The following is a 26,453-nucleotide window of genomic DNA, read 5'->3' on the forward strand; positions in this document are numbered from 1 at the left end:
ATGTTTTAACGAGGAGACAGATGCCACCGGTTGGCTTTGCCCACGTTTTTTGGGGGGTGTGGGGGTGTCTGTTTCTGGAAAATGTTGCCTTCTACAATCCTGTGGTTACCTCGTGTTGGCCTTGGAATTGGGCTTAATTTCTTTTTTAATAATAATAATGCTCTGATTTAACATCATTTAAAATGCGAGTAACTGGAATGTTCCTAAATTTCGAATGTTTTGAGAAAACTCATGTAGGCAATGTTTCTTAACTGGAATGCAAAGGACACAAAAGTGCTGATGGTGGAATTTCTCTCTTCTCCATCAGTGAGTTTTTTCAGACACAATGAAAAGTCATTATCAATCAATGAGAGGCAGTTTGTACTTGCAGTGGAAAAATATATGGCACGATTCAGGCCCACAAAACGTGTTTTGAAGTGGATAAATCCACTTGCAGGAACGCTACAAATGTTCCTTTGACTTTGGATTTATTATTCCAACTGTCTCTGGTGAGGGCATTTCATATGCTTATAAATCTCTTTGGTCTCTTTTTTGTGTTTTAGGGCATCATGTTAATGGGCTCCATAACTGTTACATAAAACACGTGTATCAGCAAAGGTGTAGGAACAAACATTTACACGAAGACTGTTTAAAGTTGGCAGCCGCGGTGGGCACTAAATAACGGCGAAGAGGACAGAGCAGAAACACGCCGATCAATTCAGTAGCAGATGGGCTGCAAGGAAGGATCGGGAACCAGGGGCGCAGGAAGACTCGGGGAAGACGCAAGGCTGCCGCGTGCGCGCACACGGGCGCAGCGGGGGTTCACAGAACGAGAGGTTGGTGCTCTCACATCAACGCATGCTCCTTAGTTGGTGGGATTAAATCAATAGTCAGTTAATCTCCTGCTTCACTTGAAGTCGCAAGAACCGTATTGACTTCCTCCTCGCAGGCTGTTGGTTCCCAACAGCCATGCGCAAATCCAGCCGCCCCGAGCACTTACTGTGACAGCTTAGCCACTGGCGCAGTCACCATCACGGGTGGGCTTCCTGGAAACAGGCACCTGACAGTGTCAGCTGAACTTCAGGGCTTCGGCTCTGCAAGTTTCTAACAGCACCTCCTCCCGGGGTTCAAGGGTGCTGTATGTGTGCGTGTACACAGCAGGCGCCCCGGCAGGTTGGGCTACCCCTCTGCAGTCGTCCCCTAAGGGCTCAGTCTCCGCTAGGCTTGTAGCTAGCTCCTCTGCACCATCTCAGATCCTGCTCAGGCCCACGTCCTACCTCTGACACTCCTTGAGGTGTCTTCATGTTCAGCGTTCATGGGGCTGGATGCTGAAGACCAGGAAGGTGAGCGCCAGGGCAGTCAGTTCTGTCCAGGATGGCAAATAAAAGTAGCTTTTAATCCCATGGAGATTCTACCTCTGGAAGTTTGGCAGGGGTAGCTCAAAAGGGAGGACGTTTCAGGTAAAGGAATCACTCCTGAAACCGTGCTGGGCATGCTGAAGACAAGTACAATGTGAGGGTCCCATAATTTCACTCCAAATCCAAGGCCCTATCCTGGATTCTCTACCACCACCTGATGCGCTCTTCCCTCATCCCAACACTTGAAAGAAATTTATCAGGCAAAACCTCCCACTGATACAGCCAGTGACGAACAAAAGCCTGAGACATTCGCTCGCTAAAAGTGATGCTAACACAGGCACTGGTGCCAGTTCTGTGATACTTTGAGGGGAAAGTAATATTTGATTTAACTAAGATGCTATTTATGTAAGTGAGGGGAAAAGTTAATACCATGGACAAAACAGAATGAGCTTTGAAAGACATTGCAATGTAGTTTTGAGAGTGACATTTATTTTACAAGTAGCAGAAAGAAAAAAACTAAATATGGCAAAACTATACTCTTTGACACTCACAAAAAATTAATAAACAAAATACAAGCAGTCTTCTTTGTGATGAATCGAAACTACGGGAACAAAGAGACAAGCTATGGAAATATTACACAACTGTTGTTTATTTTGATTTCACTAACGACAGCCAACAGACCAGCTAATCGTTTTATAATTCATATTTGCCATGCTTGGGTTTCATTTCATAGTCAGTCCTACATTTTTTCTGTCTATCTACCTAACTATCTAGCTAAAGATTTATTTAGTTGAAAGGCAGAGAGAGAGAAGGAGAAACAGAGAAGAATCTTCCATCTACTTGTTCATACCCCAAATTGCCACAACAGTCAGGTCCAATCTAGGAGCCAGGAACTCAAAACAGGTCTCTCACCTGGGTGGCAGGGACCCAAGTGCCTGGGCCATCATCGATCACTCCCACTAGCAGGAAGCTGGACTGGAAGCAGAGCAGCAGGGACTCAAACTAGCATTTCCATACGGGATGTGACTGTCCTACATAGAGGCTTAATTCACTGTGCTACAAAACCAGCCTCTTGGGGCGCCGGATTCTGTCCTGGTTGCTCCTCTTCCAGTCCAGCTCTCTGCTGTGGCCCAAGTGCTTGGACCCTATACCCGCATGGGAGACCAGGAAGAAGCACCTGGCTCCTGGCTTCGGATTGGCACAGCACCGGCCGTAGTGGCCATTTGGGGGGTGAACCAATGGAAGGAAGACCTTTCTCTCTGTCTCTCTCACTGTCTAACTCTGCCTGTCAAAAAAAAAAAAAAAAAAAAGAGAGAGAGAGAGAGAGAGATGAAGTCAAAGAGGTCATTGAGGGGTCTGATCATATACAACCTCAAGAATTTAAAAAAAAAACAGCCTCTTACATAGATTTTTTAAATTAAACCAAGGTCTTTCTTTTTTTTTTTCAAATAAAGATTAATTTATTTGAAAATCAGAATTAGAGAGAGGAAGAAAGAGAGAGGGAGCGAGCGAGTGAGAGAGAGCACGCTTCCATCTGCTGGTTCACTCCCCAAATGGCTGCAATGGCTGGAGCTGGGCCAGGCCAAAGACAGGAGTCAGGAGCTTCTTTGGGGTCTCCCATGTGGGTGCAGGGGCCCAAGCATTTGGGCCATCTTCTGCTGCTTTCCCAGGCACATTAGCAGGGAACTGGATCAGAAATGGAGCAGCTGAGTCTTGAACCAGTGCCCATATCGGATGCTGGCACTGGAGTAGCCCACTACTGCCACGGTGCTGGTCCTGTGGATTTTTAATTGTTCAGTTTCACATGATGGTGACATCACTTCAACTGTTTCTTAGTATCTGAAAGAGACTAATGTACACAACTGACAGTAACTGCCTCAGCAGAGTGAGATTGATCATAAGGGCTTTTGAAGAATTAACGACTGAGCATTTGCCAAAGTCGGCAAGACCTCAAGTCACAGAGGGAAGGAATCCTGAGGCTTCCGGAGAGGGGGCAAATGAGAAGAAATGTAAGTGGAAGTACAAGCTAGTAAAACTGCATAGAAAGCCAAAGACAGAGACAAAAACGTAAAGTCGTTCTCACGAAGAAAGATAGAGTCCTTTCACGGAGCAGCTAGGAGATGAACTGCAGACTTCTCAAGAGAAAGAATGGAAGCTCCAGGCCAAAAAGAAATGACACATTCACACTGCCAAAAGAAAATGGCTTCATGCCGGGCAAAACTACCATTCAGGCACGAAGGTCAAACACCATCTTCAGACAAAGAAACAGAACAAGTGTCACCAGCAGACGGCACTTCAGGAAACACCAAATGGAATTACTCCCCAGGCAGAAGAAACAGGCTCACCCGGCTAAAGCCAGAAAGGCAGCAAGTGCGGAAGACCAAGGATGAGGCCAATGTGTGGATAATGCTACGTGTGCGTGACTTTATTAAACAACAGTGATTACGTGCTGTGGGGTAAAATAAAACACAAGACCATACCTGCACACATTCCACAGAGGACAAACGGAAAATGGGTCTTTCTGACCCCTTATGGTGGTCAGAAAGAGAATAAAAGTAACAGCTAACACTGCATCTTAAAGAATTCACAATGAAAGAGAACGTGTTAACTATCAGTCCAACAAAATTAAGATCTGTTCTATGAAGTAGAAATAAAGCGAGAAAGGGGACAAATGGAACACGAAACAGATTCCGATAGAAAGAAAATACTAAGATGTTAGATTTACAACCAAATATTAAGTTTAAGGAAAGATAGGCTACATGTTCTATTTAAATATTATCCAACTTCATTTAAAAAAAACTAACTTACACTATTTTCAAGAGATATTGCAACACAAGGATTGAAAGAGTAAAAGTCGAAACATAGATAAGGATAAACCATGCATTCAGTAACACATCTTCATCAGACTTTAAAGCTAAAAGCATTGCTAGACATAAAAAATGACCCAAGGACAACAATGACGACAATTTTAATTCATCAATAGATTATCCTAGAAAAATACAATGAAAAATGTATAAAGACAAAAATTACAGACCTATGTGGAGAAACGGGCGATCCACAGTCATAATGATGATTTTAATATACTTCCCACAGTAGCTCTGTGGCAAGCTGATGAAAAGGCCCGTAAGGACCAGCAAACCTGAACTATGGATAGATGGCGAATACTGAACCGAAAAGGGGCAGAAACAAGAAAACTGTTCAAATCCTAGCAGCTCAATTCTTACAGATTTCAAAAGAATTAAAGCATATGGAGTATGCTCCCTGGCCACCATGCAACTATGCTCAAAATCACCAACAGAGCGATTCTGTTAAGGTCATGTTCCGGAAATAAGATGCTATACTTCTGTACAACACATGGATAAAGACAGAAATAAAAAAGTTAATCAGGAAACATGTTAATAAGGATAAGGAGAACACTCCACAGCAAAACCTTCAGGAAGCAGCTAAAGCCTTTCTTGGTTTATCTGCACAGAGACTATTATAAAAAGGGAAGATTAAAGACGGATGAATTAGGAATTCATCTCAGGCAGGCATTTGGCACAGAGGTGTCTGTATCTGGATGGCTGGGGGTGAGGTCTGGCTCCAGCCAATGTGCACCCTGGGAGGCAACAGTGATGGCCCCTGCACTTGGTCCCCTGCACCCACGTGGGAGACTCGGAAGAAGCTCCTGGATCCTGGCTGTGGATAGGTGCAGCTCCGGCTGATGTGGCCATCTGGGGAGTAAACCAGTGGGTGGAAGACCTCTCTCTGCCTCTGCCTCTCTGTAACTACGCCTTTCAAATAGATACATAAATCTTTAAAAAAAGAAAAAAAAAAAAAAGAAATGGCAATCCCACATAAACCCTTAAGGAAACAAGAAAAAAAGCCATCACTGGCCAACTCACCTTAACCCTGACAGCAGGCAGACAAGAAGCTGCAGCTGAGGTATGTTCCTAGTCTCCTTCATGAATTTAGATTTGAATATCCTGAAAATGAAATTAGCACCTTTACTCACGAACAGCGAAATGGCACAAGGTTATCAATTTGGTCTAAACTAGAAAGCTAAAATGATACCTTACCTATTTTTTTTTTCTGAAGCTCCTGGTAAAATGTTTTATTTAAAAAAAAAGTTGTTGGTAAGTTTGTTCGCAAAAACTTACTAGCAAACCACATTTAGTAATACATAGAAAGGTAGCAGCCATTTGGGGAGTGAACCAGCAGATGGGGGACCTTTCTGTCTCTCCCCTCACTGTCTGTGACTCTGCCTCTCAAATAAATAAAGTTGTTTTTTTTTAAAAAAAAGGTTAAGACAATTTCTAGAATGCAAAAATTAAATTAAGATTTGAAAATTAATACAACCCATCATATTAACAGATATGGGAAAATCATATGGTATGTGTTGACCTCAATAAGTGATGGTGATAAAAATCAAAGAAAAATGTATGATAAAAATTCTTAGCAAATTAAGACTAAAAAGAATTTATTTCATTTTATTTATTTGAGAGTTAGAGTTATATACAGTGAGAGGGAGAGACAGAGAGAAGGTCTCCCATCCACTGGTTCACTCCCCAAATGACAGCAATGGCTGGAGCTGGGCCGATCTGAAGCCAGGAGCCAGGTGCTTCTTCCTGGTCTCCCACGTGGGTGCAGGGCCCAAGCACTCGGGCCATCTTCCACTGCTTTCCTGGGCCACAGCAGAGAGCTGGATTGGAAGAGGAGCAGCTGGGACTAGAAATGGTGCCCATATGGGATGCCGGCGCCACAGGCGTAGGATTAACCTACTGCGCCACGGCGCCGGCCCCAAGGGATTTCAGTTTTTGTTTTTGTTTTTAAGATTTATTTATTTGAAAGTCAGAGTTAAACAGAGAGAGAAGGAGAGACAGGAAGAAAGAGAGGTCTTCCATCCACTGGTTCACTCTCCAGATGGCTGCAATGGCCGGAGCTGTGCTGATCCGAAGCCAGGAGCCAAGAGCTAGGAGCTTCCTCCAGGTCTCCCATGCAGGTGCAGGGGTGCAAGGACTTGGGCCATCCTCTCCTGCTTTCCCAGGCTGTAGCGGAGCACTGGATCAGAAGTGGAGCAGCTGGAACTTGAACCCGCAGCCATATGGGATGCTGGCACTGCAGGTGGCGGCTTTACCTGCTATGCCACAGCGTCGGCCCCAAGAAATTTTCTTAATCATGAAAAAAACCTTCAGAAAATACACTTATTGGGTGAAACTCTGAATGCCTCCTTCCAGGATTAGGAGCTGACCCAGTGGATGAGTTTCCAAGGGCTGCCAGAACAAAACCCCACAAACAGAGCATTACTGTCACACGGTATGGAGACTGGGCGTCCACAGAGGAAGGCAGGGCTGCTGCTCTTGGTGAGGCTTGTGGGGAGGATCCTTCCTTTCCTCTTCCAGCTCCTAGGGGCCACTCCACTGCTCCCCGGCTTGTACACCCATCCCTCCAGTCCCTGTCCCCACCCACACAGGGCTCTCCTCCACCTGTGTCTGTGTTTCTTCTCTTCTCATGAGGACACGGGTCACATCCATACGGCCTCACTTTAACTCTACCATATCTGCTATGACTATTTCAAATAAGGTCATGGTCATACACACTGCGGTTTAAGACTTCAATGTATCTTTTGAGAGGACAATGAACCCACAACACAAAACTCCCATTGTTACTACTTGTTTTGGTGCTGCAGGTCCTAGCCAATGCTATAGAGCAAGAAAAAGAAATAAAAAATACAGAAATAACAAAACAAGAAATTAAACTGTTGTTATTCATGGATGATAAAATAATCTATGGAAAAATCCTAAATAATTCACGTGTAAATTATTTTTTTAAGATTTTATTTTTTGGCCGGCGCCGTGACTTAACAGGCTAATCCTCCACCTTGCGGCGCCGGCACACCGGGTTCTAGTCCCGGTTGGGGCGCCGGATTCTATCCTGGTTGCCCCTCTTCCAGGCCAGCTCTCTGCTATGGCCCGGGAAGGCAGTGGAGGATGGCCCAAGTCCTTGGGCCCTGCACCCGCATGGGAGACCAGGAGAAGCACCTGGCTCCTGGCTTTGGATCAGCGCGATGAGCCGGCCCCAGTGGCCATTGGAGGGTGAACCAACAGCAAAAGGAAGACCTTTCTCTCTGTCTCTCTCTCTCACTATCCACTCTGCCTGTCAAAAAAAAAAAAAAAGATTTTATTTTTTATTTATTTGAGAGGTAGGTTTACAGACTGTGAGAAGGGGAGATAGAGAGAAAGGTCTTCCATCCAGTGGTTCACTCCCCAAATGGCTGCAACAGCCAGAGCTGAGCTGACCCAAAGCCAGGTGCTAGAAGCTTATTCCAGGTCTCCCATGTGAGTGCAGAGGCCCAAGCACTCAGGCCATCTTCCACTGCTTTCCCAGGCAAAAGCAGTGAGCTAGATAGGAAGAGGAATAGCTGAGATCAGAACCAGTGCCCATAAGGGATGCCGGTGCCACAGGTGGAGGATTAACCTACTGTGCCACAGCTCTGGCCCCATGGTAAATTACTAAATAGGTTGAAAAAGGTTGGTATATACAAAGTTAATGTACAAAACTAATTTGACTGTAATAACAACAGGAAAAATTATTTAAAAGGGGACAATTGACAATGGCGTTTAAAAAAAAAAAGTTGGAAATTAAACTTGTAAAATACAAGTAACACCTCTGGACAGAAAACCTGAAAAATCTTATCACCAGAAATTAAAGAAGACCCAAATATGCTATGCCATGAATTGAAGACTCAACAGTCAATTTGTTGAGTCTTTCCAAAGTGAACTATAGCTGTGGTACAATTCCATTCGAAATCCCATTTGAAATCCCATTTGAAATCCCATTCCGGGGGCTGGTGTTGTGGCATAGTAGGTAAAGCCGTCATCTGCAATGCTAGCACCTCATATGGGAGCTGGTTTGAGTCCCGGCTGCTCCACTTCCAATCCAGCTCGCTGCTCTGGCCTGGGAAAGCAGTGGAGGATGGCTCAAGTTCTTCGGCCCCTGCACCTGCATGGGAGACCCAGAAGAGGTTCCTGGCTCCTGACTTTGGATTGGTGCAGCTCCAGCTGTTGCGGCCATTTGGGGAGTGAACCAGTGGATGGAAGATTTCTCTCTCTGCCTCTCTGTAACTCTTTCAAATAAAAAAATCTTTAAAAAGAAAAAAAACAACACAGTTCAGCAGTGACTCCCTTCACTTGTAACACTCTCCAAAGTCATTTCTGAGGCACACTTAGCTATGCTCAGGATTTCCTTCTGCTTATTCTGGGGCAGCTCGGCTTGAAAGGCACGGCGACGGCTCCCTAAAAACCACCAGAATATGACTGTTTCTACGCAATTTTAGAGCTACTCTAAAAATGAACAACAATTCTTTTCATGTCTCAATTCAAAAAGCAACTGAGTTTGTTTCTTCTTGTGTGTGTATGTGTGTTTTTAAGGTTTATTTATTTGGAGGGCAGAGTTATAGGGATAGATCTTCTGTCTGCTGGTTCACTCCCCAAGATGGCTGCAATGGCTAGGCTGGGCCAGGAGCTTCTCCCGGGTCTCCCACGTGGGTGCAGGGGCCCAAGCACTTGGGCCATCCTGCTTGGCATTAGCAGGAACTGGATGGGAAGCAGCAACCATCAGAGACGCCGGTGTCGCAGGTGGCAGCTTTACCGTCTAGGGCACACACGGAGTTTCCAAATAACTTTGCCAGGTTATTAACTACTTCTGTGCTCACTGTATCCCATCTGGCAATCTGAAAATCACACAGAAAACAAAAACCCACAACTCTATCACCATAGCTCCTGCACCTGGGCTGGAGCCTCCGACAGTTCTTCAGACACTTTTCCTTCTACCCACTCATTTTCACAGCTGAGGGCAGACCGTCTATCAGTTCTACAACTGGAGTTTTCCACTTAAAAACATAATGCGATTAAATCATCTCTCTAGACATAATTCTTAAGTCTGTAGAAACTCCATGCTACAGATGGACTGGAAAATTTTGCAACCACAGGAAGGAATTCTGTTGGGACTTGTAAACCCGGCAGAGCACATCACAGCCCAGTCCCCAAGGTCAAGGGGCCTGTGTGTGGCTGAGAGGGTTAGCCCCTGCCTGCAGCGCAGGTTCGAGTCCCGGCTGCTCCACTTCCAATCTAGCTCCCTGCTAACGTTCCTGGTAAAGCAGCGGAGGATGGGCCCCTGCAGCCATGTGGCGACCTGGTTGAAGCTCCTGGCTCCTGACTTCCAGCCTAGCCCAGCCCTAGCTGTTGCAGCCACTTGAGGAGTGAACCAACGGATGGAAGCTCCCTCAACTCTGCCTTTCAAATAAATAAAATCTGAAAGACAAAAAATCCCAAGGTGTAGCGCTTCCAGAACATTTTCTCCAAACGTGAGCAACCCGCTCTGCCCACCCAGGGTCCACAAATTCCCTCGGACACAGGGAACCGGACCCTGGGTGCGTGTCCCCCGGGAGGACCCCAGCCCCTAGCGCCCTGGACCTTCCGTCCGGGATTCTGGGTACGCGCCCCCCCGGAGGCGGCCCCCAGCTCGCCCCCTGCTCGGGCGCCCCGCCCCGCCCCGGCGCCAGTCCGCTGTCCCGCGCCACCAGCCTGGGGAGGAGCGCCAGCAGGCCCCCGCCCTGCCTGGCGGCGAGTGCGCAGGCGCAGCCGCCCGGGAGGCCCGCCAGCCGCTGCTGCACCGCTCACCATGGGCCCGGGCGCCCGGCTGCTGCTGCCGCTCGCGCTGTGCGTGGGGCTCGGCGAGCTGGTGCTTCCCGCGGGGGCCTCGGGCGTACGCCGGCGAGGGCCCTCGGTGACGGCCAAGGTGACCGCGTGGAGCGCAGCGGGCCGGGTGCTTGGGGCGCGGGGGTCGTGTTTGTGTGCGCGCGTGTGCATGTCCTGGCCTGCGAGCAGGGGAGGAGGCGGCCCCGGGGCTGGCGCCTGGTGGGCTGGGTCCGGGGTGCAGGGCTGAGTCCTGCCCGCCCTCGCCGCTGGCGGTCCGGACTCGGTGTCCCGGGGCGAGGTGGGGGGTGTCCGTGGTCAGCCCGGGGACTTGGAGAGGCCTCGGGAACCCGCGGGCCTGGACTTGGGAACGGAGCGAGGAGGGGACGGGCTCCCCAAGGCCGGCCCTTTCGTTTCCGCCGTCTGACCGCGTCAGCTCCGTTGTCGGAAGACACTGGGGGCGGGTGTGGAGCTGGGGACGTGTCTGGAACATGGCAAGGGGTGGGGAAGCGGCTGGACGTGCGCTCGGCCATGGCCCGGCTTAGCTGTTGGTAAGCAGAGCCCCGGCCCGGCTCTGCAGAAGCCACCCCCCACCCCGCCCCGAGGTGCGGAAGAGCGGCAGGCCCCGCATCCAGTGGCAGGTGGAGCTTTGGGGACGGGGTCTTGAGGACCCCGTCCTAAGTGCGGCTTGAAACGCATGCGGTGGGGAAGCCCAAGGCGTTGGCCGTCGGGCAAACCTCTTGAATCAGGGTGACCGAAGCCAGGCTGGCAAAGGCCCCCCGTTTAGGACAGGCCACGTGGTTGGGTGGCCTGCGGGCGAGGGCGCGGCGGTGGGAACCCCGGTCAGGTGCGCGGGGCCGTGCGGGGTCTGTCACAGCCACACACGCTTGCTTTTACAAAGTGTGGAACCAACCTCACGGCGGACGTGCGTTTAAGAGATGGCTGGGGTCACCAGGGCTCCCCACGAGTCCAGATGCTGGTCATAGTGGAAACAGGGAGAGAGGCGGGTTCTTGAAATGGATTTTGGAGCCACAGCTCACGGGAGCTGGCAGCTTGGACTGGCCGTGAGGGAGAAGGAACAGGACCCTAGCCAGAACACAGGACGCTCTGTAACCTGAGGATTTCAGATGAGCCCTAAGTAACTTTTTTCGGTGGATGTCCGCTGTGATATTTTGCAACAGGTTTTACGTGGGAAACTTTTCAGCTGATGCACAGACTACCCCCAGGCTATCAACCACACTTAGTGGCTGCGGCTCTGGCCCTGTCGCTGTTAAAAGCTTTCAGCCCGGGCTGGGGGCCTCTGAAACAGAGCCCAGAGAGGGAGACGCTGGGGGCCGCAGGGCTGGGACGTCTGGACCCGGGAACAGTCTTCATTATCACTCAACGGGTCTTCTTTTTTCCCCAGCAGATTTAGAATTAAGTTCGAAAAGCTGATTGTAGTTCAGTGACTCTCCCACAGATCCAACTCTGCCGAATACCTATTTTAGCTGTTTTTTTTTTTTTTTAAACAACGAAATCTTTTGGAAGATGAAAACAGAAATAATTTCTCTGAATGCAGATTCGTGGGTTAATCGGCCAGCGCTCTAGTATGTTGTTTTCCCTGGCAGTCTTTTAGCTCTGATTTCGCTGAAAAATGGCCATGTGGACATGAGAGGTGTGAGACCGGCAGATCCTGCCGCCCAGCCAGCCTCCAGCCTCCAGCCTCCAAGCTTACCACGCAGCCACAGAGGGTGATGGGAGCTGGCTCAGGGGTCTCAGAAGCCACTGAACTGCAGTTAGACTGGTGTTGCCCAGCAGAAGTTCCTACAGGGTCCGGCACCCAGAGTACTGCTGGCTTGCCTGCTGCACACGTGTCACAGCTTGTAAGCGCGTGAGTGTGGAGAGGCTCCGAGGTGACAGCTGGGTGGCTCTGGGTGTCATCCAAGGTCTGGGGCTCCATTCCTCCTGTGTTAAGAAGACAATGGAAATACAACCCACCCAGGATGGTTTTGCAACTTAGATTGGATAGGGCAAGTAGCTCGCTTGGTCGGTTCGTGGTCCTGGATTTAAGATGGTACTTGTTAGGGTTCTGTTTGTTTTATTAAAATCCTCTTGTGACAGCCCCGAAGGGAGTGACCAGCTATCTTATGGATGAGGAGCAGGAACCTGGGGTTTAATTTATTTGCAGAAGGCCCCATGGACACTGATAGTGGAGCTGGACTGAACAGTTTCCTGGACATCACAGCTTGGTGTCTTTCCTTGTTACTTGGTGAAAGAAAGCCGAATTAGGCCTGCATTGGCTTGGGCCAGGCTCTCCGAGTGCCTCTTCCTGTTTCCCCTACTCCTCCTGCCTCTGGTGTTCCCTCATTTTCATTGGCCTTCAAGGGAAAAGAGACATGATAGATGTTGTACCCCCAAAGTGTACTACAGAATCTAAGCGCCACCTTTTCCAGGAAGTCCACCTTCATCCCCACAAGTAGTCACCACCCCTTACCAGGACATCTTACCTGTACTTATGAACCTGATTTCCCACTCTATTATAGCTTTCGTGTTACTGTACCGTAATGTCCACGAGGTAGGAGCTTTGCACCCCAGCTCTGTCCAGCACTGGGCCTTGTGCCCAAGCGTGCTCAGCAGAGTCAGGAACCGGCCCTGTGAAGGGAGGCCAGGCACAGAGTGAGAGGGCACAAAGCCACTTCCTCGCCTGGTGAAGGGTGGGTACGCCCTGCTCCACACACAGCGTCACCTGGTACTGGAACCAGGCAATGTTCCTGGACTGCCGTCTTGTGCTAGGCACAGGGGCAACCCAAACCAGTACACGCATCCTCCAGGGATTCCCTGCCTGGACCAGGAGAACCTCTTCCTGATACCAGCCAGCCGCCAGGGGCTGAAGTTGTAGACCTCGTACTCATGGCTGGGAAGCCCTGGGAAGTCACGACACCACCTCAGCCCGTTTTCTCCTTGATAAAATGGGAACAGACCCTGCCCCTTCCCCATGCCATGTCCAGGGCTCTTGTATAAGGTGATGTGGGTGAAGCAGGGAGACGCCAGCACCCACCAGTCACCCTTGTACACCCGCTTCTCCCCTGCTACTTAAATGCCTCTTCTCTCTCCTCCATCCCTGCAATTCCTTCTCCCAGCCCAGCAGCCCTGGCGTCCCAGCCTCCATATCCGGCCACTCCCATCTGAATAACATTCCCAAAGCCTTACCCAGGCCCTCTTCTCTCTGATGCCACATCTCTCCCTTCCCACACACCCACCCTGCAGCTCCCAGGTGCAGTCCAAAAGGCTGCTCTGGTTGTCTGCACACAGACCACATTCCTGCCTTGGTGCCTCGTGTCCAGAGAGAGCTCTGCTAGGCAAGGCCACTGCCTGCCCAGGCCATCCCCAGGTGCCGGCCTCACCCTCCACGTTCCTGTGGGCCTGGGTGGACAGTGTTCTTGGTGCATGGGCACGTGCTGTCCTGCTCTGCAGGCAGCATTTGCTCACCCTGCTGTTCACGACACCTTAGAGCTTGGGAGCTGCCCTTTAGTTAATTGTTGGTGTCTGAGATTGGACATGATGAATGCTGGGAAACATGAAGTTGAAAGACCCTGTACTTAATACACATATTAATTTGTGTGCTAGGCTGTATGTTAGGAAGAAAAGATTTTTAAGGAAGAGCTGTGCTTTGTTTTCTCATGCTGCTCTCTTTGATTTTTTTAATGTGTTTATTTATTTGAAAGGCCGAGTTACATAAAGTAGAGTAGGAGAGTCAGAGAGAAAGAGAGAGAGATCTTTCATCTGCTGCTCACACCCCAAATGACCTCAATGACTGGGGCTAGGCCAGGAACCTGGAACTCCATCAGGGACTCCCATATGGGTAGCAGGAGTCCAAGCATTTGGGCCATCTTCTGCTGCTTTCCCAGGTGCATTAGCGGTGAGCCGGATCAGAAGTGGAGCAGCTGGGACTTGAACCAGTGCCCACGTGGGATGCCGGCACCACAGGCAGTGGCTTAACCACTGCAGTTCCGGGCCCTGTTCTGCTTTCTACACCCTCGCAGGCTTCAAGTCTGGAGGTTTTTCTGGTGCCTGTCCCGAAGTTTCCTGACCATCCTATGTCCGCTGTCTTCCTGGTACTGCTCTGTGGCTGCCTGATTCTGAATCCCTGGCTTCTCTGGCCACAGCAGGTGCAGTGCCTGGCACAGGTGTGGCTCGGGCAGCGCCCTGTCTCCAGCACGGGGAATGCTGTCTTGTGCATGGCCCCATCTCGAGGACAAGGCCTTCTGTGCATTCTATAAAGCTCTTCTGTACAGATAATCATAATAAAAGTTTTGCTGCTTTGGCCATGTAAAAATTGTAAAATGCCACTCGGAACACTAAATATCACATCACCCTGTGACAGACGGGCTGATGTATTGGCAGACGCTCTTGTCTTGAGCTAAAGCTTGACAGTCTTTACTTAGTGATTTTTCTAAACTGTAAGACATATTTTTCCTCTGACAAGCCTTCCTATATTTTTTAAAGTCATCTCCTGAATGTCTTTTTTTTTTTTTTTAAGCATTCAAACAGTAAATTGGCTCATATAATCTGTACTCGCTAATAGAACGCCCTTCTGCTCTGTGGCCTTTTCAAGCTCTGTCTCAGGATGTTGGAGAAGCAAGGTGTGTGCAATTTGGTTGCAGATCAAACAGCTGGGAGAAGTCCAAGGGACTGTGAAGGTTCCATCTGCAACAAAGTAGCTCTCACTGTGGATAAGTTTTCCCCTTTCTGTTCTAAAATGAAGCACAAAGGATGGAATGGACTTGGGCGACGGGGGCCACATGACACTGACTCAGTGTCTGAGTTTCACAGGTAAATGGTTTGGTCAGCACCGGAGGTCTGATGGGCCCCTGCCGCCTGGGCGTGGGAGGCAGGCCTGCCTCTGAGTCATGCCTCTCTGACAGCAGACGTACATTGAGAATGTACGGGACTTGGGCCCTGGTCTAGATTACAAAGAAATAAATATAGATGTTTGGCCAATTTATCTCCTTTTTTTCCCCCCACCTTTGGTTTTAAACAAGCAACGCTGAAGCACAAGTATGACCTAGTGGTTCAGACACTGGCTGAGATGCCTGTGTCCCTTATCAGAGTGGCTTATGCTTAAGTCCTGACTCCACTTCAAATTCCAGCTTCCTGCGAGTAAGTACCCCGGGAGACAACTTGGGCCCCTGCCATCCATGTGGGAGACCCAAATTGAGTTCCTGGCTTCTAGCTTTAGCATGGGCTAGCCCTAGCCATTGTGGGCATCTGAAGGGGAAACAAACAGATGGGAGTTTTCTGTTTGTCTGCAAAAACAGGGCGCTGTTTCCCACTCTAGTCTTCATCCACAAAGTTGAGCAATGTAAAGGAGTCACACCGTTTGGGTGTTGGTGACTGTGACAGTAACTAGCCACATTTTCAGCTCAGTCCTGGTCCAGTGGGCGCTGAGCAGTGCATGCTTGCTCAAAGATGATCTGTGGGCAAACTGCATCTGCAGAAAGGTTCAAGAGGGGCCAGCGCCATGGCATAGTGGGTAAAGCCACCGCCTACAGTGCTGGCATCCCATATGGGTGTCAGTTCGAGTCCTGGCTGTTCCACTTCTAATCCAACTCCCTACTAATGTGCCTGGGAAAGCAGCAGAAGATGGCTCAAGGACTTGGGCCCCTGCACCCTCATGGGAGACCTGGAAGAAGCTCCTGGCTCCTGGCTTTGGACTGGCCCAGCCTCAGCCAATGCTGAGTGAACCAGCAGATAGAAGATCTGTCTCTGTCTCTTTCTCCTTCTATAACTCTGCTTTTCAAATAAATTAACTAAAAAATACAGTAACAGAAGGGTCTGAGAGCTCTTTTCGCTGACATCTTACCCTGTCCCGACTCCCTTGTAAAGTTCTGGCGACCTGGGGCCATCAGGTGTGACCTCAACGTACCTTGCTCTTGTGGTTTCCACACTGTAACCTTCCTCCGTGCCTTTCGACACACGCAGGTCTTCTTTGATGTGAGGATTGGAGACAAAGATGTCGGCAGAATTGTGATTGGTCTTTTTGGAAAAGTCGTGCCCAAGACGGTGGAGAATTTCATTGCCCTGGCCACAGGAGAGGCAGGTTTCACTCTGGGTTCCTTTGGGCAAAGCTGGCTCCTCCTTCTGGAATGGATTAAATGAGACTATCAGGTGCACCTGTGGTGGCTTCTCAAATTTTGATGTCCCTAGAAAACCTGTATCATTCAGGCACCCAGCACCCTCACCCTGCTAGCAATGGGAGGGAAGGTGACCACCAAGTGGGCAGGTGCACTGCTGCCTTTGCACGCATGCACGCGCGTGCAGCCTCAGGTCTCTGGTTTATTTACGAGGGGGAAGCCAATGACACATGTCAGCAGATCACTGCTGGGACCTAAGGAAGTTCTGCATGTATTTTGTTTGATTTTTATCATTTGCAGAAAGACCCTGGGGTTTTTCTTTCGGTGTGGGGCATGCCTCCTTGTGTACTCAATTGAAAAAAAATCTCTTTAGAGAGGATATGGCTACAAGGGAAGCAGCTTTCATCGCGTCATCAAGGACTTCATGATCCAAGGAGGGGACTTCACGGCGGGGGACGGCACTGGCGGTAACCTTGGCTTCTGCCTTTTGCCTTTTCCCTTTCCACTTCCCAGACTGGAACCTCTGCTCAGCGCAGTGGATGGAAATCCCGGATTTAAGGAATGGTGTCGTTCAGACCGGGGCATTTGGCACAGTGGTGGAGACGCCACTGTGGACGCCCGCGTGCCCTGTCAGGGAACCTGCATTCCAGGCTGGCTCTGCTTCTGAATCGGCTTCCTGTGAATGCACACCCTGGGAGGCAGCAGAGATGGCGCAAGGACTTGGGGTTGCTGCCGCCCACGAGGGAGACCCAGCTGGAGTTCCAAGCTCCCTAATTTATGAAAGTAACGACCAAGGTGTCAAAATTATAATGCAGACTAACTCCTATGAATGAAGCTCGAGTTTGAGAAAGTATGAATAACCATGCCACCTACTGCAGCGTCCCACTGAGGAGCACAGCTGCCACGTGCCAGGGCAGTGTCCCTGGGAATGGGGCTTGTTAGTGAAAGTCACTTCAGGGTTCAGAGGGTTAATCCAGCAAGTGCTGAGTTTGGTGGACATCAGTTACTGCCTTTTTAAAGAAACAGGCTATTTTCAGGCAGTGTTTCTAATGGCATGTTTATTATGATGGTTTATTTATAACAAAAATAACTGCCATCAAATGCTCTGATTTGCCAGGTGTTTTCTAAGTTTACTTTTTTATTTTTTAAAGATACATTTGCTTATTTTGAAAGGCAGGGTTACAGAGACAGAAGAGGTAGAGATCTTCCACCCACTGGCTCACTCCCCAGATGTATGCAATGGCCAGGGCTGGGCCAGGCTAGAGCCATTAATTCCATCCAGGTCTCCCAGCTGGGTGGCAGGAGCCCAAACACTTGAGCTATCATCCACTGCTTTCCCAGGCACTTATGCAGGGAGTTGGATTGGAGAGGAGCAGCCTGAATTTAAGCCAGTGCTTATATGGGATGCTGGCATCACAGGAAACAGCCTAACTCACTGTATCACAACTTTTGCAAAAATGCTGCAGGCTACAGGGACATGGGATGGAACAGAGAAAGGGGTTCATGTTACTCCAGATAGTGGAGAGTCACCCAGCTGCCACAGAGCCAGTGCTCTGGAAACTCTGCAATTCTGGTTCCTGTCCCTGGTTGTGGCACCCTCTTCCCCTACAGGGCAGGAGCAGAAACTCCACCCTCCCTTCCCAGTGCACCTGTGAGTCATGAGTTGAAAGTTCTCTGAAGCTTGCAGAGGTGACCTTTGGGGCCACTGGGGTTTAGCCTAGAACCCTCTGTGGCCAGAGCTGTCCTGCTGGTCCTCTGAGCCAGGATTGTGAGGTTGGCCACTGCGGGGTCCAGGGCCTGCAGAAGGGGAGGTGGGTCTGACAGGCCTTCCTGGGGCTGGCGAATGGGGCAGACGCTGCTCAGGGTCTACACCACAGGGCAGGCGCTGCTCAGGGTCTACACCATGGGCAGATGCTGCTCAGGGTCTACACCACGGGGCAGGTGCTGATCAGGGTCTACACCACGGGCAGACACTGCTCGGTCTACACCACGGGCAGATGCTGCTCACGGTCTACACCATGGGCAGACGCTGCTCACGGTCTACACCACGGGGCAGTCACTACTCAGGGTCTACACCACGGGAAGACGCTGCTCAGGGTCTACACCATGGGGCAGGTGCTGCTGAGGGTCTACACCACGGGCAGATGCTGCTCAGGGTCTTCACCACGGGGCAGGCGCTGCTCAGGCTCTACACCACGGGTAGACGCTGCTCACGGTCTACACCACGGGGCAGTCACTGCTCAGGGTCTACACCACGGGAAGACACTGCTCAGGGTCTACACCACGGGCAGGCGCTGCTCAGGGTCTACACCACGGGCAGGCGCTGCTCAGGGTCTACACCATGGGCAGATGCTGCTCAGGGTCTACACCACGGGGCAGGTGCTGCTCAGGGTCTACACCACGGGGCAGGTGCTGCTCATGGTCTACACCACGGGGCAGGCGCTGCTCAGGGTCTACACCACGGGGCAGATGCTGCTCATGGTCTACACCACAGGGCAGGTGCTGCTCAGGGTCTACACCACGGGCAGGCGCTGCTCAGGGTCTACACCACGGGAAGACGCTGCTCAGGGTCTACACCACGGGCAGGCGCTGCTCAGGGTCTACACCATGGGCAGATGCTGCTCAGGGTCTACACCACGGGGCAGGTGCTGCTGAGGGTCTACACCACGGGCAGATGCTGCTCAGGGTCTACCCGCTGATTTATGGAGAAAGGGATTCTTGCATACCTGCTGCTGTGCTGGAACCCCGGCCACGCTCCCTCTGGTTCTGCTGGGGACTGACCCCCGGTGCTCACAGCTGCCATCGCTCTGTGTCCTGCTGAGAGCCCTGAAGTCCAGGTCCAGTGACCGCCACGGCGGCTGCTGCTGCTCTTGGCACCATCTTTCCATCAGAAAGTCAGATTCCAGTCCGGCTCCGCTGCGATCAGGTTCTGTCAGCTCGGATTCCCGCTGTGAAAGGACACCTCTGCTGTAGGGTTGTCAGGGACTTGGCCGTGTGCTTGGTGCACTTGCTTGGATGCTGAGGTAGGCGTGAGGGACCCAGGACAGGCAGCCTGAACACAGCCACTGAAGTGGCTCAGCCACCTTCCCTCTAGCTCCAGGACATCACCCTGCCTTCAGCTGGCTCCTTCTCAGTTCAGGGTTGCAATCGCTGGCCTGTTTGATCGAGGCGTGGCTCTGGGGATGAGGCCAGTACTTACAGCTTTGCCTCCCTTGTGTGAGAAGTTCATCTCCTCCCTCTCCTTTGCTTCTCCTCGTGTTGGACTATCGTTTCCCCATCCCTACCTCTTATGGCCTTCCAGTAACTGTGCACAATTCCTGGGCTTTGCTTTGGAGAGTTCACCGAGGCGTGACACCTGCTGACTCCTCGTCCTTGGTTTGTCTCCCCCAGGAGTGAGCATCTACGGCGAGACGTTCCCGGATGAGAACTTCAAGCTGAAGCACTACGGCATCGGCTGGGTGAGCATGGCCAATGCCGGGCCCGACACCAATGGCTCCCAGTTCTTCATCACGCTGACCAAGCCCACGTGGTTGGACGGCAAGCACGTGGTCTTCGGGAAAGTCATTGATGGGATGGTAACTTGATACATTGTTTTTTCTCTTCTCTCTCAAAGCTTGATGCTTCTCAGGGCAGTGTCTCTAGTGACTTTCACTTTCAAATTTTCATTTTGTTAGCGATCCATGAATTTATACTCCCTAGCTTCTTCAAAAGCAATAAATTACAAGGCGAGACATCCTGACTGTTAGGGGTGGTAAGAGCAGAAGCTAGGGCCTGGCCGTGGAGAAGTACTGATTTATTGTACTACTGGATTTTAATGACAAGCTCTTTCAGCCACAGTAAACAAAAGCAGGGCTGTTTGCACTCAGTGGAGTATTACTTGCTGTAGAAGGGAGGACATCCTGCCATGCTCCACAGTCCGGAGGAGCCTTGGGGACATTATGCTAACTGAAATAGGCCAGGCACAAAAGGACGACGACTGTGCGGCTCTACTTATGTGAGGCATCTCAAATGTTCCACTCCACAGGAACAGAAAATATTAAGGCGGCTGCTAGGGCCAGGGGAGAGGGGAACAGGAAGTTGTGTTAGTGGGAAGGGCATCAGCTATACGAGGTGGAGACTGAATATGCTTCCCACCCCTGGACCGCGCATGCAGACGGAAACTGGGGCAAGCTCACGTGTCTTAACCATCCTCAAATCTAAGAAAAGAGCCCCTTGGGGATCAGTCGAGACACCATGTCACAGTCACACCATACAGCAACCAAAAAATGGTTACAGAGCATTTCAGGGGCCGTCACTGTGGTGCAGCAGGGTGAGCTGCTATGTGCCACACCAGCATCCCATGTGAGCACCGGCTGGAGTCCTGGCCACCCCACTGATGATCCAGCCTGGGATAGCCCTGGAAGACGGCCCAAGTGCCGCTACTGCCGGACTCCACTGAGAGTGATGGCCTGGAGCACCGTCACCATGGGTGGGCCCAGAATTACCTCCGTGTCTGAATCTTCTCTCTGCCATTTTATCATGCAGGGGTGGGGAACCATTTTTGTACCCAGGGCAGGTTGGGTATTTATATCATGTGTGGGCCATACAAAATTATCAACTTAAAAATGAGTCTGATATAGAGTTACTGCAGTTCAAGCCACACCTGTGGTTGCTGTGCCAGGACCAGACCAAATGGTTTTTGGGCCTTCCTCGGCCATTCCCCATCCATGTCTTAGAGAGTGGAGCTGGAATGGACTCCCAGTCCATGTAGAAGCTTACACTGGGTGTAGCAGGTGCCTAGAAACACCTCTTACTAGAGCTAGGGGTTCACAACAATGTCTGTTTTTCAGAATGCAGAATTCTTACCAAAAAAAAAAAAAAAGGAAATACACTGACATGGTTTCTGGTGGTGGGTGAAGTCTATTCTGTCATATATATATAAGGGGGCTTTAAATCGTTCATGGAAAAATGAGATTCCACTAAGCTTATTTTTGGTGCAAAAATACACACCTCCCGTGAACTTTTTGCAGGCCCGGGTTCGTGTTTTCTGAATACTCGCATTTCCGACATTTAGCTCGCGTGGTTTTGTCAGGAGTTCACGGGAGCTATCGGCGTCGGCACCCTGCGCCTCTGGGTCCCCGCGGCTGCTGGTCAGAAATGAGCCTGAGTCTGCCTTTCTCTCCCCAGACCGTGGTGCACTCCATAGAGCTGCAAGCCACCGACAGCCACGACCGCCCGCTCACCAACTGCTCCATCGTCAACAGTGGCAAGATCGACGTGAAAACGCCCTTCGTGGTGGAGGTTGCTGACTGGTGACAGCCGAGAGGGGACAGGGAACACAGCCTGGTGCAGTTGTGGGTGTCTGTGTGTGCGTGCACACATTTGTCTGTGGAGTCTTCAGTTACTGTTTTTTTTTTTTTTTTTTTAAACCTAATTTCCCACCCCAGATCACAGCAAAGATTTGAAAAATCAAGCACTCAGAATTTAGTTTGCATGAGTTTGGTCAGTCACTTACTAAGGCACTTTGAACTTAAAAGACATACACTCTTCTTCCAGTGGTGCTATTTTTAAACTCATTAGAATATGTTGTTGGCTATTTCTTTTTAAGAACTTAATCATCCTCTACCCCACCCCCAGTGCATCATTATCTCCATGTTGGGCAATACTAAAGTTCTGTCCGAAAAAGAGGCTCTAAAGTTTAATAGTTTATATTCAAACAAATTATTTTTCATGTGAAGGGAAACTGATAGTATGACCTGATGTATACTACAGGGATTTTTATGTGATAAACGGTGCTTTTGTATTCTCTATAATAAATACTTCTCCTGCGAAGCAACTGTTGGCAAGACATTTTTTAAATTCAAAATTTTAAAAAATATGTATATACAAAAATGGTGACAGTGAACAGAAAGTCAAAATACAGACTGGGAGGCAGTGCTGTGGTGCAGTGGGTTAAGCCTCTGCCTGTGGAGCCAGTACCTCATATGGGTGCTGGTTCCGTCCCAGCTGCGCTACTCTGATCCCGCTCCCTGCTATGGCCTGGGAAGGCAGTACAAGATGGCCCAAGTCCTTGGGCCCCTGCACCCACATGGGAGACCCAGAAGAAGCTCTTGGCTCCTGGCTTCGGATCGGCGCAGCTCCAACCATTGTGGCCATTTGAGGAGTGAACCAGTGGATGGAAGACCTCTCTCTTGTTCTCTGTTCTCCCTCCAACTCTACTTCTCAAATAAATTAAAAAATAAATGACTGAATCTTTAGAAAATACATGCACACACTGGTCATGGGATGGGAATGCAGAAAAATCAGGGTCACCCACATCCCCAGTACTTGAATGGCCACTGGTTTTCTTGCTCCAGGTCACATTTCCAACAACCCTGGAGTCCAGATGCAGCAAAAAGCTGTGGAAAGCCAGAGCGTGAAGGGGCAGATTAGGCTGTAATTAAATCAGCTGAGAAAGGAAATCAGCCCAGGGCCGTGTTGGGATGTCCCAACCCATGCTAAGAAAACTGCCCCTGAGAGGTGACCCTGGGCTGCTCTTCCTACTCGGGGTGGGGAGGGGCTGCCATTCACATGAGGCCTGCATGAGGGCCTTCAGAGCAGAAGCAAGAACAATGCAAAGGTCTTGGGGTAGCAGAGGGCTCCAGGCATGGGTGGTGGCAGGGCAGGGATTGGGTCAGGGGGGCAGGGCCGAGGCGAGGTGGGGAGATGCAGGATGTGTGACCTCACCTAAGAAAGATGACTTTGTCTGCCACAAGGAGAAGCCTCACAGAGAGGCCCCGGCAGACGCAGCACCGACAAGAACCCCACTCCTTGGCTTCCGCTCCCACTCCGTGGCCAGCTGTGGACACAGACCTGCACTGTGGATGTAGCCGTTCTGCTGAGGGCCACCAGTTAGTTCCCTGTCTCCTCTCCGGGGAGTCACAGTGTTCCCTCAAACACTTCTTTACCCTGGGGATGGTTACACGGCAGCTTGGCAAACTCACCGGGCAAATACCTGGTGGGTACAGGACAGGGCAGGAGATGGGGCGGGCCTCCGGGTCCTGGTGAGGGAGACGAACCTTTCCACCATCGGCCACCTGAGCACACCACCGAGCTGCTAAGAGACAGGAAAAGAGGGGCTCAAGGCAGGCCCCCGAGGGCTGGCTGAGCTCAAGACAGCAGCAAAGGGGCCAGGTGTGCAGAGCCTGGGGCAGCTGTGGACCCCACAGAACATTCCCTGGCCATGGCGCCAGTGGCTGGCTCAGGCCTGTGTGTGGGGCTTCAGTGGTGTTAATGAGCCTTGGTCATGGGACTTCTGCTGTCTTCCTGCAACAGCATGGCAAGGGGGGGCCTGGCATTGTGGCGCAGCGGGTAAGGCCACCGCCTGCAAGGCTGGTAACCCATGTGCAGGCCTGTTCATGTCCCAGCTGCTCCACTTCTGATCCAGCTCCCTGCTAATGCACCTGGGAAGGCAGTGGAAGATGGCCCAAGTGCTTGGTCCCCTGTACCCACATGGGAGACCTAGAAGCTCCTGGCTCCTTGCTTTAGCCTGGCCAAGCCCTTGGTCATTGCAGACATTTGGGGAGTGAACCAGCAGATGAAAGTTCTCTCTCCTCTCTATGTAACTCTGTCAAATAAATAAGTAAATCTCTTTCCAAAAAGTTAAAAATAACAACAACAACAACAACAAAAACATGACAAGGAACAGGCCCAAGAATGAAGCCAGAAGCTAGACTCCTGGGGACAACTGTTAGCCCAGGTGTCCAGCCACGTGACAGCCAATCAATGCTAGCTTTTCACGACGCAAGCCAATACTGTTCCTTCTTGCTTAAGCCAGGGCACCTGGACATCCTTCGACGTACAAGCTAAAGTCCTTGTCAAATACAGCAATCACTTTGGCAGCACATATACGAATAGAGCAATCACGAATAAGTTTTATGTACAAAGATGTGAACTGCAGATTTACGTGAGCAAACTACTGGAAACAGTTCAGAGCCTATGTTTCACTCTAGGATCGTATGCGTTCACTAAGACTGCTGTTACACAACTCAGGGGAACATGAGAAAATGATGTTTTAAAGAGACGAGAACCCGAGTGGGCAGTGTGATCGCAGTCACGGAAACACATTTTCATTTTAATAACTAGAACAATTTTTTAGAATTTTAACATAAAGGCAGCATTACACATGCAATACTCCTTTAGTCTTCAACACCAGCGAGCAGCTGAGTATTGCGACCCGACCTCCCCCCGACAGAAGGACATGTGCCCTGCACCGTATCTGCTATCTGGATATTTATTCGTGGATATGTTAAGTGACATCTCTCCAGGGACCACAAAAAGCGGGTCATTTGGAAGTGCTAAAATTCTGAGGCTCCGTGTGCGCATCAGCTGAGCCACTTCACACCAGATAACCGATGAGCTGGGTCAGGGTGAAGCCTGGAGTCCGGAATTCCATCCGGGCATTCCACCTGGGTGGCAGGGTCCCAGGCGCTTGAGCCATGATCTGCTGCCTTCCCAGGATGCATCAGCAGGAAGTTGGATCAGAAGCAGAGGAGCTGGGACTTGAACCAGCCCTCTGATATGGAATACAAACATCCCAAGAAGCGGCTTAATCTTGTGTGCTCCACACATCCACCAAAACCAAACCATTTTAAACACTGTGGCACACTTAGTCATCAAGTATTTTGTTCCCTGATGAATGCTATATAGCAGCTTTCTGGATCACCAAATAAGAACCCAGTAAAATTTATTCTTGGGTCAGCCTAGTGAGAATGACACTTTTGAGATTATCAGTGACTTCATTCCTGATGAATTTTTAGATGTTGAACAGAGCTCACCAACCTCATTTCTCAATTCAGCCGTTTTGAGTTTCAGAAAGACAAAAACATGGCAAGGACTTTAGAGCAGGAAAAGGATTTGTTTTTGTTTTTCAACATTCTTATAATGTAGATAGCAGAAGAACTCTTTGATCCAGAAAGCTTGGAAATTCTAAGACCCCTCAAGGCACTTTTTTTTTTTAAATTGAGGAAGAAGACAAACAATATTTGTAATGGAAAATTGTGGTGCCATTAAATACATAACAGTTTTTACGTAAGTGTATAATTCATCTTGTGGATTGAAGATTTTGGCCAAGAATAAGCATGAGGTGTGATATAGCATAATGTACTCCAAGACTTGCTAGTGTTACTGATACACTAGAATGGTACAAAAACAACTGATGTTAAAGCAAAATGAACAATCACCGGTTGGGGCCAGTGCTACGGCATAGCAGGTTAAGCCTCCACCTGTGGCACCAGCATCCTGTATGCACGCCAGCTCTAGTCCTGGCTGCTCCACTTCAAATCCAGCATCCCCGCTGATGGCCTGGGCGTGCAGCTGAAGATGGTCCAAGTCCTTGGGCACCTGCACCCACTTGGGAGACTCAAGCAGTTCCTGGCTCCTGACTTCAGATCAGCCCAGCTCAGGTTGTTGCGGCCATTTGGGAAGTGAACCGGTGGATAGTCTTCTCCCCTCTGTCTCTCCCTCTCTCTGTCTTTAACTTTTCCTCTCAAATAAATAACCTTAAAACATAAAAGAGTACCACTTCTTGGCCTTTTGGCTAAGATCAAGTGTAAACAAATAAAAGTCACTGGTCATGGAGTTGCATGACAATGAAAAAGGCCTGACAGGTTCTTAGAGTTAAAACAAAATACGTTTCCAAACCCAACAGCAAAATTTCCGTCCCACCTCTGGCTAGATCAGAATGCTCGGCAGTCTAATTTGGAGGACTGGGAGGAACCCTCCTGCTGCTGACTTGGGAAGTTTTCTTAGGAGTCACGGGAGCATTTTTTAGTGTGGTGGCTTTCTCCCCGGAGTGCACGGTCGCTGTCTGTTGCATCCTGTTGTTTGCATGGCTCTCTCTCTCTGAAAACCTGAACTTTTTTCTCTTCTTCCACCTGGTACTCGGTTGGGTCCACTTCTAGGGTTTCTTCTGGATTGCAGGAGCTGCACGGTGACCAAGAGCCTTGAGGAGACTACTAAGACCTTGTCACCCCAGAACAGGGAAGCTCAAGACTTGGGTCAACCCTGCCAGTCTTGAAGGGAAGCCTCTCTGAAGACTTCAGAGCTCCCAAATTGGCTGCAAGGTGCTGCTCTCTGTGGGACTCGGGCATGGCTCCCTGGGTAACTTCCCACTCCAGCTGTACCTGACTGCCTGGGTTAAACCCTGCCTCCTCCCTGGGCTGGAAGCTCCTCTCCTAACCTCCTCTGACAGCCTGGCTCATTCCCACTTGATGCACTGCGAGCATTCTCAGAATCGATGATCAAAAAGAACACATGGGCACTTACATTACGAATAACCTAGAATCTCTCCAGACCATAAGGACGGTCGA

General features: G+C 50.1%; 1 protein-coding gene across 1 annotated transcript; it reads left to right on the forward strand.

Annotated features, from left to right (window-relative positions):
* The first annotated feature begins 9,969 nt into the window (after positions 1-9,969).
* PPIC (peptidylprolyl isomerase C) lies at positions 9,970-21,936 on the forward strand. Its single transcript, XM_062189259.1, has 5 exons — positions 9,970-10,115; positions 15,974-16,091; positions 16,503-16,592; positions 19,516-19,700; positions 21,292-21,936. Exons 1-5 carry the CDS (start codon positions 9,999-10,001, stop codon positions 21,418-21,420), a joined length of 639 nt encoding a protein of 212 aa, XP_062045243.1. The 5' UTR covers positions 9,970-9,998; the 3' UTR covers positions 21,421-21,936.
* Positions 21,937-26,453: the final 4,517 nt, after the last annotated feature.

Source organism: Lepus europaeus, chromosome 4, assembly GCF_033115175.1.
Source record: "Lepus europaeus isolate LE1 chromosome 4, mLepTim1.pri, whole genome shotgun sequence".
Classification (NCBI taxonomy): domain Eukaryota; kingdom Metazoa; phylum Chordata; class Mammalia; order Lagomorpha; family Leporidae; genus Lepus; species Lepus europaeus.